The sequence below is a fragment of the Aaosphaeria arxii genome, assembly GCF_010015735.1.
Source record: "Aaosphaeria arxii CBS 175.79 unplaced genomic scaffold BU24scaffold_8, whole genome shotgun sequence".
Classification (NCBI taxonomy): domain Eukaryota; kingdom Fungi; phylum Ascomycota; class Dothideomycetes; order Pleosporales; genus Aaosphaeria; species Aaosphaeria arxii.
Genome location: NW_022983481.1, coordinates 641,552 through 654,477, shown reverse-complemented (window position 1 = coordinate 654,477; position 12,926 = coordinate 641,552). Strand labels below are relative to the sequence as shown.

The 12,926-nt window shown below is 49.7% G+C and overlaps 5 protein-coding genes across 5 annotated transcripts; 1 reads left to right on the top strand and 4 right to left on the bottom strand.

Annotated features, from left to right (window-relative positions):
* Positions 1-1,001: 1,001 nt before the first annotated feature.
* BU24DRAFT_495146 (uncharacterized protein) lies at positions 1,002-2,640 on the top strand (the record flags this gene model as incomplete). The annotated part of the gene is made up of 2 exons (XM_033534103.1): positions 1,002-1,070; positions 1,146-2,640. 2 exons carry the CDS (start codon positions 1,002-1,004, stop codon positions 2,535-2,537), a joined length of 1,461 nt encoding a protein of 486 aa, XP_033380403.1. The 3' UTR covers positions 2,538-2,640.
* Positions 2,641-2,668: 28 nt separating this feature from the next.
* Positions 2,669-5,338, bottom strand: BU24DRAFT_425893 (uncharacterized protein). Its single transcript, XM_033528849.1, has one exon. It carries the CDS (start codon positions 4,845-4,847, stop codon positions 2,733-2,735), a length of 2,115 nt encoding a protein of 704 aa, XP_033380402.1. The 5' UTR covers positions 4,848-5,338; the 3' UTR covers positions 2,669-2,732.
* Positions 5,339-6,350: 1,012 nt separating this feature from the next.
* Positions 6,351-6,793, bottom strand: BU24DRAFT_465635 (ribosomal protein L35Ae; the record flags this gene model as incomplete). The annotated part of the gene is made up of 3 exons (XM_033532294.1): positions 6,351-6,448; positions 6,512-6,718; positions 6,769-6,793. The coding sequence occupies 3 exons, from the start codon at positions 6,791-6,793 to the stop codon at positions 6,351-6,353; spliced, it is 330 nt and encodes a 109-aa protein (XP_033380401.1).
* A 719-nt stretch (positions 6,794-7,512) lies between these two features.
* BU24DRAFT_352730 (uncharacterized protein) lies at positions 7,513-10,553 on the bottom strand (the record flags this gene model as incomplete). Its single annotated transcript, XM_033523748.1, has 5 exons — positions 7,513-7,785; positions 7,839-8,599; positions 9,042-9,389; positions 9,440-10,369; positions 10,421-10,553. 5 exons carry the CDS (start codon positions 10,551-10,553, stop codon positions 7,513-7,515), a joined length of 2,445 nt encoding a protein of 814 aa, XP_033380400.1.
* A 405-nt stretch (positions 10,554-10,958) lies between these two features.
* On the bottom strand, positions 10,959-12,748 carry BU24DRAFT_352819 (dihydrolipoyl dehydrogenase; the record flags this gene model as incomplete). The annotated part of the gene is made up of 6 exons (XM_033523750.1): positions 10,959-11,050; positions 11,102-11,627; positions 11,677-11,898; positions 11,948-12,430; positions 12,490-12,569; positions 12,625-12,748. The coding sequence occupies 6 exons, from the start codon at positions 12,746-12,748 to the stop codon at positions 10,959-10,961; spliced, it is 1,527 nt and encodes a 508-aa protein (XP_033380399.1).
* Positions 12,749-12,926: the final 178 nt, after the last annotated feature.

Here is a 12,926-nt window from a genome sequence, read left to right as displayed (position 1 = left end):
CTGCAAAATGACGAGCCCAGAAAGTCAGTCATCTTTTAACCACTGGTAGTTTGATATCGTCTTCTAAGCAGATGTCATTTCACTGAACATTGTTTTCTCGAGCACTGGCGACATTCGTAATACTCAGCCACTTGCTGTAGAAATATCTGAGGTATTCTAGAATGGCACACGCTTCCTGGCACAGGTACTTGAACTTCCATGGGCCTTTCGAAAGTTAGAACACATGAGAAGTGGGTCAGCCCTTTGAAAGGGACTAAATGCAGGGCTCATGGTACTGCTATAAAAAGCTCCGGTGGGAAGTATAGGGGTAGCTTCTGATACTCTAGCTGACAACATAACTATTGATGGAACGGTGTGGGCATGTAAAGAGACCAACTATTATAATGAGACCTGGGGTGATAAGACTATACCTAAAAACCTGATTACCGTGACTACATTTCTAAAGACGGGTTGTCAATACAAATTCCCAAACGGTACAATAGATTCGGTGAGACTGGAAACGTACCTTGAGGTTGAAAAGTTGAAGAGGCAACAAAAATTGGCGCACAAATGACTTGATTCATGTGATGTGGTCCTGCGGATCTGATCTCTTCTTTTCTAGACTTAAAGGTAGTTACCACTGGCCGAATGAAGAAGCCGGGAGCGGCGCTTTCGCGGTGGATTGTTACATGTTAGTGTACGTAGTTTGTACGATGGCTATACGACATCTATACGATGGGCTAACGCTATTCACTAGTTAGTGTTACCACTTCTGTCCGCACCATTAGCTCTCTTGTTAGGGTATTATGGCTTCAAACTATTTTATGTTCCCTACCCAGGGACAAAGTCTCTGTCCTTGCAGAATTGAATGTTCTTCGCCTGTTGGACATTGGAAAACCTGTGATTGTTTGCATTCCAGAATGACTCTACTTCGCATTTGTTAGTGACGTAGTCCCCTTCGTACGTCGCAAGGGTCTCGGAGGAATATAACTCCATAGATCAATTGCTCTCATAACGTGATAATGGCTACCAGACGGCACCATCGGAAGTCGAGAGGCGGTTGTGTAGCTTGCAAAAAGAAACACATCAAGGTACGTTAAAATTGCCTCACCATTCCATGGCCGTTAGTATTGTGGTTGTTATTCTAAATTTAAACTGCTTGGTAGTGCGATGAGCGCAGGCCTCAATGCCTGAACTGCTTCAAAAGAAGCATTAGCTGCACCTATATCGACGCCCCAAGTCCGTCTTACCCATCATCGACCTACCCATCGCCAATCGAAGATTCCCAAGAACCCCAGCCGTCATCATCCTCAAAGCGTGCGCGTGTGTATAGCGCCGAGGATCTCGAGCTTTTGCATCATTACTGTGCCAAAGCGAACGCATCAGTGTCACAATCCATAGGCTTATCAGCGGAGAGAGGATTATTTGAGCTTCCAAAGCTTGCTTTCGAGTCTGACTATGTCCTTCACGCCATCATCGGGTTAGCAGCGTTACATCGAGCGCACCTTGAGGGCGAGACAGGACAGATCTCGGATTGTGATTTCACTGCGCTAGCCGCCGATCATGTCAACGCCGCTCTACCATCATATCGAAGTGCATTGCAAAACATCACAGAGTCAAACTGCGCGTCTCTACTGATGTTCGCGTCCTTGCTGTCACTTTACGTCTTCGCATCCTCCAACAACGGACTCAATCCTTTTCAAAAGAACACCCAATCCGCAAAGCATGGCTCAGGGCTCAGTCTGGTATCCTGGCTCGGTCTGATAGTCGGAGGTATGACTGCCATCAGACCGTGGTACTGGCACATCCTCCACAACACCGAATATGGCCCATGTCTTCAGACACAACTCTGGACAATACAAAAAAAGCCGGAAAGCCCTTTGCAGATCCATAGGGACGGTATACTGGCGGGGCTTGAGCGGCTTTGGAGCGAGGATAGAAGACTCCTAAGCCCCGGTTCCGACATTAACAGCCAGCACCCCTGGCAAAGAAAGCTATCTCCGGAGCAGCGAACTAAGCTTTCGACAATACTGGAAGCACTTCGAAAAGCGTATTTATGGATTACTTTCGTGTCTCCAGGCAGTACAGATCCTGCAGATCCTGGACTTGATCCCAACGAACCTTCGGCCCATGAAAATCAACAAAACAAATTAAGTAACTATCAATCAGCACTTCCCATGTTCATCACCATGGATCCAGAGTTGACCACTTACAAGGGCTCTCGAGTCCAAGCATCTCCAATCGAGCTCAGTGCCATACTGCAATTCCTACATTCACTGGATGGGGAATTCGAACAGCTACTACATGACAAACATCCATATGCTTTAGTCATATTAGCATACTACTCGGTGCTGTTGAAGCAAAAGGATGTCTGGTGGATCAGAGGCGTTGGCGATGATATGTTTGCCTGGATCAGTGAAGAGCTAGCGGATGAGCATAACATTGAACTTTTCGGCGAAGATCTTACAAACTGGATCAATTGGCCTCGAAGTGTCTTCGTTCACGAATTTGATAGTCGAGTTGACGCTGGGAATATTGAAGTGGATCTATCTTTATAGGAGATTCTGCTATCATATAATAGCGCAAGAACTTTTATTCAAGTCGTCTCAAGTAAGCACATTTCACTAAAGGCACACATTAGAGATCGAATCAGCAATTGGCAGCATCGGAATCGAACATTGATTTCCCCCTTAAATGTTCCTCCATACCATTACACATTGTACATTATTGTCGCAACCCTCTGTTCACATGGCCTATCTTCTCTGCGACGACAACTTCCATCCTTGTTCGGTCGGCACCAACTGGACATTAAACTCCTTCGCCCTCTTCGTAATCTCCCTTTGCCTATTTGTAGCCCCAACAGTACCCATCATATCCAGACTCTCCTTGTCGAAACCGTGGAACAAGAAAGCCAAAGCGTCAGACTTCAGGTCGTGGACCGGAGGAACGATTCCATCGACGCCAGCCTCGGCCCTGAGCCGCGATTGCGAGATGGTCGTCTGGATCACCATGCCGAGGAAGAAGACAATCAGCAGGCCTATAGTCGCTGCGGCGTAGATCAGCCATACCCAGCGCACCTCCACGCATGTGGTGTTGAAATGCACGTCTCCGATCGCTGGCGCGGTGAAGTTCTCGAGACCGTTCCTGCGCATGTACGTGGTCATGGCGTCTGTCATGTTGCGTACCATTCCATCGACGTCTGCAATGGTGCCGTTGCCTGATCCTGCGTTCCAGAGCGACATGAGGGTTTCCTTTCCTTCGAAGGCGCCGTAGCCGTAGTTGGGGGAGTCGTAGAGCTCGCCTTGGAGGATGTCGGCGAGGAGGTAAGGGCCGACACTGTTGTAGAAGATGTAGCCCATGGAGTGGATGCACCTTGCTGGGACGACCGTGTAGGCTTTCTCGGTCAAGTTCCAAGATCCACCTCCGTAGTCTTTGCAGATTTCAGCCGAGGATTGCGCGGGCGCTTTCGTGCAAGGGTTGTAGTCTGTGCTGGTCACGTATTCGGGGTCTTTTAGGGATCCAAACATGGCGGAGACATTGTATGGAAGCCATCGAGTCTTGTCGTCGAATTTGTAGCCAAGGTCCTTCAGGATGCGGCGACCGTCGTTGTCGACGCATTTCAGGTCAGCGGTGTTGATTGACCCAGCGCCATATCCTACCCTCATGCTGTGCGAGAAGGTCTCCTCAAAGGGACCGCTTTCTTCGATGGTTTCGTGCAACTCGCTGATGCTCATAGAGCCCCGGATCGATTTCATGCATGGATAGACTCGACAGCTGTATGCCTTGTAGATATCCGGATCTGGATTCTCTGGCGCTCTTTCGCGGCGAATCATAGGTATCTCATCGAAGGTACTGCCACCGGACAGGAAAGAAACTGGTTTCATCACAGTTCCGTTCACAGATGGGATGATACTCCCATTTGGACGAACAAGTGAAATGCCGTCGAGAGTGGCATTTGTCCAAGGGGTTTTTAGACTACCCGTGCCGTTGGTGAAAGTAGACATAATAAGATCATCGGTCCTGTCTCGACATTTACTGCAGAACCCCACGGTGGTGTATTCTTCTGGGAAGGTACAGTTGCCGGATCGGCAGGTCGCTTGAACCTGGGGCTTGATGTCGGCGAAGATACCGTTGTAAGCTGCATCTCGAAGACCTCTGGAGATTTCCTGATAGATTGCGAAAATATGTCTTCCACTTTCATCGTAGTGTTGGGCTCTTGGGATGCTAGCCTGGACATCACCGGACACACGAACGCAGTCCTCTAGGCGTATGATCTGCTGCGAAAATGGATCCAGTAGAATGACCAGAATAGTAACGAACGCTCCAAGGGAGGAGAACAGGCCTCCTCTGTGCTTCAAGAGTAGAGCAACGGCGCCCCAGGGACCTCGGGAGGCCTGATCGTGTAGGGCGAATCCTGAAAGTGGTCTGGGTCTCGAAAGACTTGTCCATTTCAAATGGCTGATACCTTCAGCCAGAATAAGGCCAGCACAACCCTTCATAATGACGGTGTAAACAGCGATCAAGGCGTTGAGAGAGATTCCGTATCTCCATTGAGGCAGCGGCTTGTGTTCGTAGGCGCGGACTGTAACGATGATGGCAACGACGGTGGCGACTGTAAGAATACAGGCCAGTATTTCGAGCCACCAGACGTGTAGAAGGCTGCTTCGATGCCATGTCCCCTTTGCGTATTCAATGGGACGAGAAGAAATGGTGTTCCAGCGAGTTCCACTCTGAATCTTGTGGATGTTTTCTTCGGATGATTTCTCAGATGAGAATACTTTGCTGTATGTCTTGGGTGCTCTCTCGTTTGATATCTCATCCTGTGATCGACCGCCATTGTTCATCTGAACGTCGTGGAATCTGTCCATGTTTGAGCACTCCGAGTTTGGCAGTTGTCGGCCGAGACGTGCGGAAAGGATGCTATGCTCGTAGGATGTTACCACCAAAGAGCATTATATCATTATATTATGAAGAAGTTTGGTTTGGTTTGTAAAACCAGGCAAGCATGAAGCTTTAAATGCGCAGCAACATTGCTCCGCTGCGTTCTCATCTTACTATATAGTAGTGAGGCAGACTGACTTCAAATTTGTCCGTGGTATACTAGACGATGCTCGTCCCTGGTCTCGGGCGCTACACTGCATGTACCCAGTGAGAGCTAGTTGGGGCTGGACGTGAGGTGAGGCCGCTTGATACAAAACGGCGGCCAATCGTGCAGGGGCAGTTCCTAATTACGGCCCCCAATATCAAACATGGTCACACTATCTCGCGCGAAAGCATTAAACCTCAGCCCCTCTGGACTGACCCAAACATACTTGGACGCGACCCGTTGGTCAAAAACACTGTCGGGCGTATTTCGATGTTAGTTGTAATCTGCAGAGGCAAGAAGCATTGATACATACAGTCACATCCATAATAAGGAACGGCGGCCATAAGCATCGTCAAAACGGGACCGCATAACGAGATTACTGTGGTAATCCCCGGGCTGCTAGGGTCCTGCGCATCAAGCAGGTATGAGAACTAGACCCAACGGTGCTACTCTCTGGAGAGCAGGGATAATAGCGTGTTACTGCATTTTAATTCCCCTTCGGCCAGGCCCGACCAACAAGGTGCCAGCGGTGTCTCGTTAACTCGCCTAGAGCACCAAGTCAGAGATACATGTGAAGTTGCTCCTGCAGATGAGTCGGCCGAGAGATGTATTCAGCTAAAGGATTCCAAGCGATAATCATCAGGACTTGGCACCCAGGTGAAATATATGTAAAGCCTGATAATGGAAATATGCGTTGGTTGCTCAATAGTTTGAGATACTCGTACGGGTGTGTAAAGTGGAAATTATGCATGCGATCCACTGGCTGATCTTCGATTTTACCAAGTCGTCCTGTTGAACTTATCCCCATGGCCCCTAACAGATGCATCACACAGCCGCAGATAATGTTCTTTTTGTCATGTTGGTTCAGATTGATGCATTGGAATGTAAAACACAGTGACATCATCAGGACTACTGCCGGAAGTCGTGAACCCCGATTTCGTCTCTGTTGATTCACCGTGTTTCGTTGTTCATACTGGCAATCGTAGCTGCTTATATCTCTTGATATTCACAAATCCTCGATCCTCGCTCGAAGCGAGTCGTTAGGATTAATCATGCACTCTCCTTGTTCTCCAAGCCTCCTCAAGCTCGATGCGAATGGCGATCAAAACATTGATCGCGTCTATGAGGATGTATCCTTCTCTTCTTTTAAAAATTCGTCATGGTAGCCCACCGGGATGTTTCTTTTCCCAATTATAAAAAAACAAATGAATTCCTTTGACTCCGCCCATTGCTAGTCCCATAAAGAAACCCGAACTCTTTTCTCTCGTATTGGTGACATATTGGTTTAGATCGAGCTGGGGTAGAGCATGACCCTCACGCTGGCGCCGAAGCTCTTGGGAGGAAGGTTGGACCTGAAAGAAGCACGAACAACACCGGAGTTTCCTAAAATCCAGAATGTCAGGACAGATGCCCTCATCTGGTGCGTATAATGCGATTGCGACTCACCGTGTGTCCTCCTGATGCGTCCCCAGATAACGCGGTGCTTGGTTCCGCGGACAGCAGTAGGTGCCTTGTAAACGAAGGCGACGCGCTTTCCAAGGTAGAAGGAAGCGGCCTCGGTGTTGTCAACGCCCTCGAGAGCGAGGAGGCTCACATTGGGGTTGGTGTTGCGCTTTCCGCGCTGGTAGCTAAGGTGGCGTCCCTTGACGTAGACTGCAAAATTGTCAATTATGATCTCGCATGGCAGCATAGGGATAACGTACGGCGGTGGCTCTTTTCTTCCGACATATTTAATGGTATCTTGGGGTATCTTGGATGGGATATCGTAATGTTTAGATGTACGATGAATAGTTCGAGATCCCAATGTGTGGGTCGGCGAAATGTTCTTCCTAAGCGAATCCTTCCCCATGATTCGGGAACCATGGGCGTTAGCGTCGTCTTAGTTCGAGGTACATCACCTCAACTAATGTTCCGGTTGATCACCAATAGTCGATCAACTGTGTTACTACGAACAACATCATATATTGTTTCAGCATTCAATGCATAATATATTTGTATGGCATACCGTCAAGTAGAAAATCATCCACCGTAACCGAAAAGAGCGTGTGCATCGTCGTTGATGTATTGCATGTGCCTTCGGCATAAATCTGCCTCTATCTGCGAAAGGCATTAAATGGCATCACAATCAATATTTTAATGTGGCCTTGACGCTAAAACGAAAAGGTGTCAAGGCTATCAACATGCAGAATGAAACATAGGCATCGTTATCAGTGCAGTCAAACGCATAGACGACCGACAAAGTGAGTGACTTGTGTATGACTTTCGATTTATTCATTAGCCTTGGGATGGTCTTACGACCATGCTGATCTATAATACCCTTTTGTTCAAGCTGCCCCGTTCATGTGCATCTCGAAGCCGGGCAGAGTCCAAGCTATTTGTATCGTACACATCATGCCTGTACAGGTACAATGTTCCTTTAGTTGCGACCCTCCGAACGTATGTAGCGCTTATACAATCGTCTCTAGCTCCCTGGCGTACCCGAGAGTTTTCTCAATGACTTGGTCGCTTGTCACTAAGATGTCCTTGCTATCGTACTCGTCCTCTTGCGCTGGGAAGTATATCCTGCCGTCCTTAACGATCCACCCGCATTCTTGCGCAAAGCTGACTACGCTGCCTTCAGAGTCAAGGAAGAGAAGGGATTTGGCGTCAGCGACGGGGATGGAGGGGTATGCCTTCTCGCTGCAGGAGGCAATTTCCTTGCGGATCATTCCGATCAGAACCTAATACATGTGTCAGTACTGGTAGCTTCAAAAGAGTGTATGGCACGACATACGTCCGAGAAGAGCGCAAACTCCTCGCTGGGAACCCTCTCGCTCTTTGTCTCCCCCCAAACCCTATCGTAGCTTCCCTCCATCAATGCCTGCTCTAGCCTGATCGGATACTGAATGAAAGCATCCTCCTCGAGCCCTTTGCCCGTCTGTGCAGCCGCCACCTCTAGCGTCTCCAGTAACGTGTGGAACCCCGCATAATCACCATCGCTCAGCAACAACAGCAGGTACAGGCCTGTAATCTTGCTTGAGTTTCCGCCCTCCTTTGGCAGCACATTCTCCGGTAATGAGTAGAAGGGTTGCAGTTGCTGGAAGTAGCGTGTGAACGACACGGGGTCCTTTAGGCGGATGGAGATCACGGCACCGACCTCGAGCGTTTCGCGGGCGATGAAGAGATGTTTTCGTGGTGTTGAATCGGTGGGAATGAGAGCGTTGAGGTTGAGGAGGGCGACTTTGGCGCGGGAGAGGAGGGATGTGGACTGTTGGTACTTGTGTGACTGGAGGGACTGGTGAAGCTGCTTGAGCAGTTCTCGGAGCTCGTTTTCGGCCATTTGATGGGGATTCTGGGAAGATGAACGGGCGGAAGAGACGGCTTCGGAGGTCGCGAGTGTAGGTTTGGCGGGTTGTCGTGTGTTTGATGTTGGAGGCGGAGCTTTGGGAGATGGCGAGCTTCGGACTACTAGACGCGAGGTTGCTGATTGCTTCGAAGCGGCGGTCTTGGCGGCGAAGTCAATGCGCGGTGGTGACGTCCATATCGTTCCGTATCCTTCGAAAATGCGATTTCGGATATAAGGCATGATTTATTTTTGTATTCCAAATCTGAGTTAGAACTCTATTTTCAGGGAAAGAAGAAAACTTTATATTATTCACGGAGACGCGCAGAGTCGAGACATCCACATGTTGAGCATATGACCCTGTTTGGTCACATTGTGTCTCAAAACCCAGGCAGAACAATAGTAACATGCATACAGCTCTGCCAGGTAGAAATGCTCGTCAGAAAGGTACACACACAGCACTGTCCAACGTGCAAAGTCCCTCACATCACAGGAACTAAGCAGGTCCCAAAATTTCATCAAAGGCCAGCGCAAGCCAGCACGGTACGGACCGTACCAAGTGTGAACTCGTTTTCATCTATCCACATATGCAACGCAACAGGGTGTCTCTTTGTACATAAAACGGAATGTCTTCATTGGACTATCTCCTCCGACCGAAGCGGCCACCCTTACCGCCATTTCCCCCTTTGCTCTTTATCTTCAGCCTTCGGTAGTTGGCATGGGCGGTTGCCTTGATCTTCCGAGCAGCTGTCTTCACCGGTCCGGCGTTGTCTTTCGGCTCTGCCTTTGCAGCCTCTTTATCTTTCTTCGGCTGCACTTTCCGCTTCTTCGGTGTGTGGGAGTCGTCACTGGCATAGTCTGAGTCGCTCTCGTCTCCGGATTTCCCTTCATCATGTGCGGTGGAGCCAACTTGAGTTTCTTGAACTCCAGTCTCTGGTTCTGAATCTTCGTCATTATAAGACATGGTTGGCTCAGGCTTCGGTTTTGCAAAATTAGGACGCACTGAATAAGGTTAGCAAAGGATGTTTCCGTATACGTTTGCAAGAACTCACTGATAACGCGTCTGGTCTGCCTCTTCTGACCTCGCTTCTTCCATATTCTGGTAGGCTGGCCACTCTCATCTTGACCATCCTGCTCATCCTGTTCATCTTCTGAAGGCACAAAACCGTCTTGGTCCAAAACAACAGCAGGCTGGCTATCCTGCACGAGGATGGCTTTGGTTTTCGCTTTCTTGGGTAAAGATATGCCCATTTCCTCCATTTCCAACTCCGCCATGATCTCTGCTTCTTCGTCGAGCCTGTCCTCCTCTTGTTTCTTCATAGACTGAATCATGCTGCTCAAACTTCTGCCAAAGCCCCTTCGCTTCCACGGTGCTGCCCTGGGTGTCGCCTGGACATCCTCCTCATCGACAACACTCAAGACGTTGTCCCGGCGCAGGAAAGCAGGTGTAGATAATCCTTTCAATGCCGATGTGGGCGTGCCCTCGTCTCCGAATCTCCTCTTCTGTGGCGTGACGAACTTGTCCAGCATGAATCGCTTTCCAACAGATTGCGGTGTCTTCTCCCCCCGGGCTCGTAGCTCTACCGATGCCTCGCTCTCGGCCTTGTTGTGTTTCCTGCTCGGAGTCTGAAGGACGTTCAGGGAAACATCTGATAATACCGCCCGCCTCTTGCTAGGTGTTTCCGAAGGCAAGAGATCGAACAAACCCAGGACGATTCCATCGCGTTGTGGAGTAGGACCAATTAATGTAGGACCTTGCGGAGAAAGGAGTTCCGAGGGATCAATGTTCTCTTCTGTGAGATCAACTCCAGAGTCTCGCTTTCGCTTTTGTGGTGTTGTTGTGAGGCTTCTAGGTTGGCTCTTGATGCATTGTTCGGCGACTTGGGTAGGTTTCCGGCTCGCGCAGCGCTTGGACGGTGTCTGAGGAGCAGTCTTGCCGGACATTACTTCGCGAAGTTTGTTGTATTCTTTGTATTTCTGTGCTGCAGGATGTAAGTCTCAAATGTTGTTTTAATTCGTGGTAGCGTGCATACAAATGGCGGCGTTGGCCTTGATGTCGTCTCTTCCTGCCTTGCGGCCATCATGCTGTAAGGCGAAGTCTTTTTCCCAGGCCTTGAGTTCTTGTCGCAGTGCATTGCACTGGTCTTGGAAATTGAGGCAATCCATTGTTGTTGTAATGTGCAATGTTGTAGTAAAGAATTGTGAGTGTGGAAGGAATGCGGCGGTACTTAGGGTAGCTATGTTCATGTGGAGGTTGGCGAATGGCACGTTCACATTCGCGGTGGGTTGAGACGCGACGCGCGCGCCGAACGGCACGTCACGCAAAATTTAGCACGAGCCAGCCACGCCCCAGTCAATTAATTCAGCCCTATCGGCCAAAAAGCAGAACGCGAGCCTCAACCTTCAAAACCAGCACCCCCATATAATCAAAATCCGGAAATGACCTGTATTCTTTTCTTTTCAAGTGCATAAGGCATCCTAGATATAATACAGGTACTATTGACAAACTCCCGCTCGGAGCTCGAAAAGCGCTTATGCTAAGACCAGAACCCCAAACCAAGGAAACGAAATCTAGTAGTGAATGGCCTTGTCGTATGTTGACATAGCAGCCTCCTTGAAAGCCTCGGAGAGCGTAGGGTGAGCGTGCGATGTGCGGGCAACATCTGCGTATGCGTTAGTATGCGCTTCAAAAATCACATCAATTGTAGACTTACCCTCTGAGCTTGCACCGTACTCCAATGCAAGGGTACCCTCAGCAATCATCTCACCAGCGTTGGGGCCAACGATGTGGATGCCCAAGATTCTATCAGTGTTGGCATCGGAGATGAACTTGACCATACCCTCAGTGTCGAGGTTGGTCTTGGCTCTTGAGTTGGCGGAGAAGGGGAAGGTTCCGACCTTGTACTTGACACCGGCAGCCTTCAACTCCTGCTCGTTCTGTCCAACCCAGGCGACCTCGGGATGAGTGTACATGACGGAGGGAATAGCGCCGTAGTTGACGTGACCGTAGCCCTTGGTAAGATACTCAACGGCAGCGACAGCCTCCTCCTCGGCCTTGTGGGCAAGCATAGGTCCGAAGGTGACATCTCCGATAGAGCGAATGTGGGGGATCTTGGTGCGGTACTCCTGGTCAATGATAAGACGGCCACGCTCATCGGTCTCAAGACCAATGTTCTCGAGACCCAAGCCAGCGGTGTAGGGGCGGCGGCCGATGGCAACCAAGACAACGTCGGCATCAAGCTGTAGTTGTTAGCGCATGTTTAGTCGAGCAATTTATACCATAACTTACGACATCCTCCTTTCCGCCCTTTGCAGCCTCGGTGCTGATCTTAATGGTCTCGCTGGAGTCGTCACCAGAAACAACCTTCGTGTTGAGCTTGAACTTCATGCCCTGCTTGCCGAGCAACTTCTGGGTCTGCTTCGCAATCTCGGCGTCCATGCCGGGACCTCCGATCTGGCCGAGATACTCGACAACGGTGACTTCGGAACCAAGACGGGACCAAACAGATGCCTGTATCGTTGTCAGCGGATAGAGAGATAATTTGCGTGGCGGAACTCACCATCTCAAGACCGATAATTCCACCTCCGATAACAACCAACTTCTTAGGGACCTCCTGGAGCGCAATGGCACCAGTGCTGGTGATGACCTTCTTCTCATCGATGGTCAAACCAGGGAATGGAGTAGCCTCAGATCCAGTAGCAATGAAGATGTTCTTTCCCTTGACGGAAGTCTCACCGCCGTCAACGAGGTTGACAGCAATGGTGTGCTCGTCCTGGAATGCGCCAGTTCCCTTGATGTACTCGACATTGTTCTTCTTGAACAAGAACTCAATACCCTTGGTCAATCCGGAAACAGAGGTCTCCTTTGCCTTCATCATAGCCTCAAGGTTCAATTTAACCTCACCGACCTCGATACCGCGGTTCTTGGTGTCGTGAAGGATCTGGTGGTAGAGGTGGGAGTTGTTCAAGAGGGATTTTGAGGGAATGCAACCGACGTTGAGGCAGGTTCCTCCGAGGCTGCCACGCTTCTCGATACATGCGACCTGCGATGGTTTTGTTAATTGCCGCTCAGTATTGTATTATCATCGGGCTTATGGAATACCTTCAAGCCAGCTTGGCCAGCTTTGATTGCGGCGACATAGCCAGCAACACCGCCACCAATGATGACCAAGTCCTTCTCTTCTATCAAACAATTAGCATTGATGCATCGCAAAAGCTGCAGATGGATGCAACTGACCGGCCTCCGATGCGTATCCTCGCCTTAATCGGCCCTGGAAGTAGATGTTGGGTGCGCAGAAGGTGCTTTGGGTTACGGGTCGCAACTGCCTGGGGACAGCGCGAGGAAGTACGGACCGGAACATGATGCGAGAGAAAGGAGGAGGAGGATTCTATTAAATACAAAAGCCGTGTTCAGCACGGCGGGGTGGTGGAGGTGGGTCAATGGGGGATGAGATGGCGATGTTGTTGAGCTCTAGCAAGAGTCAAAAGTCTCTCACACACAATCCCTCTCTTTCCCGAGCTCACTCCGGTGCGGCTACA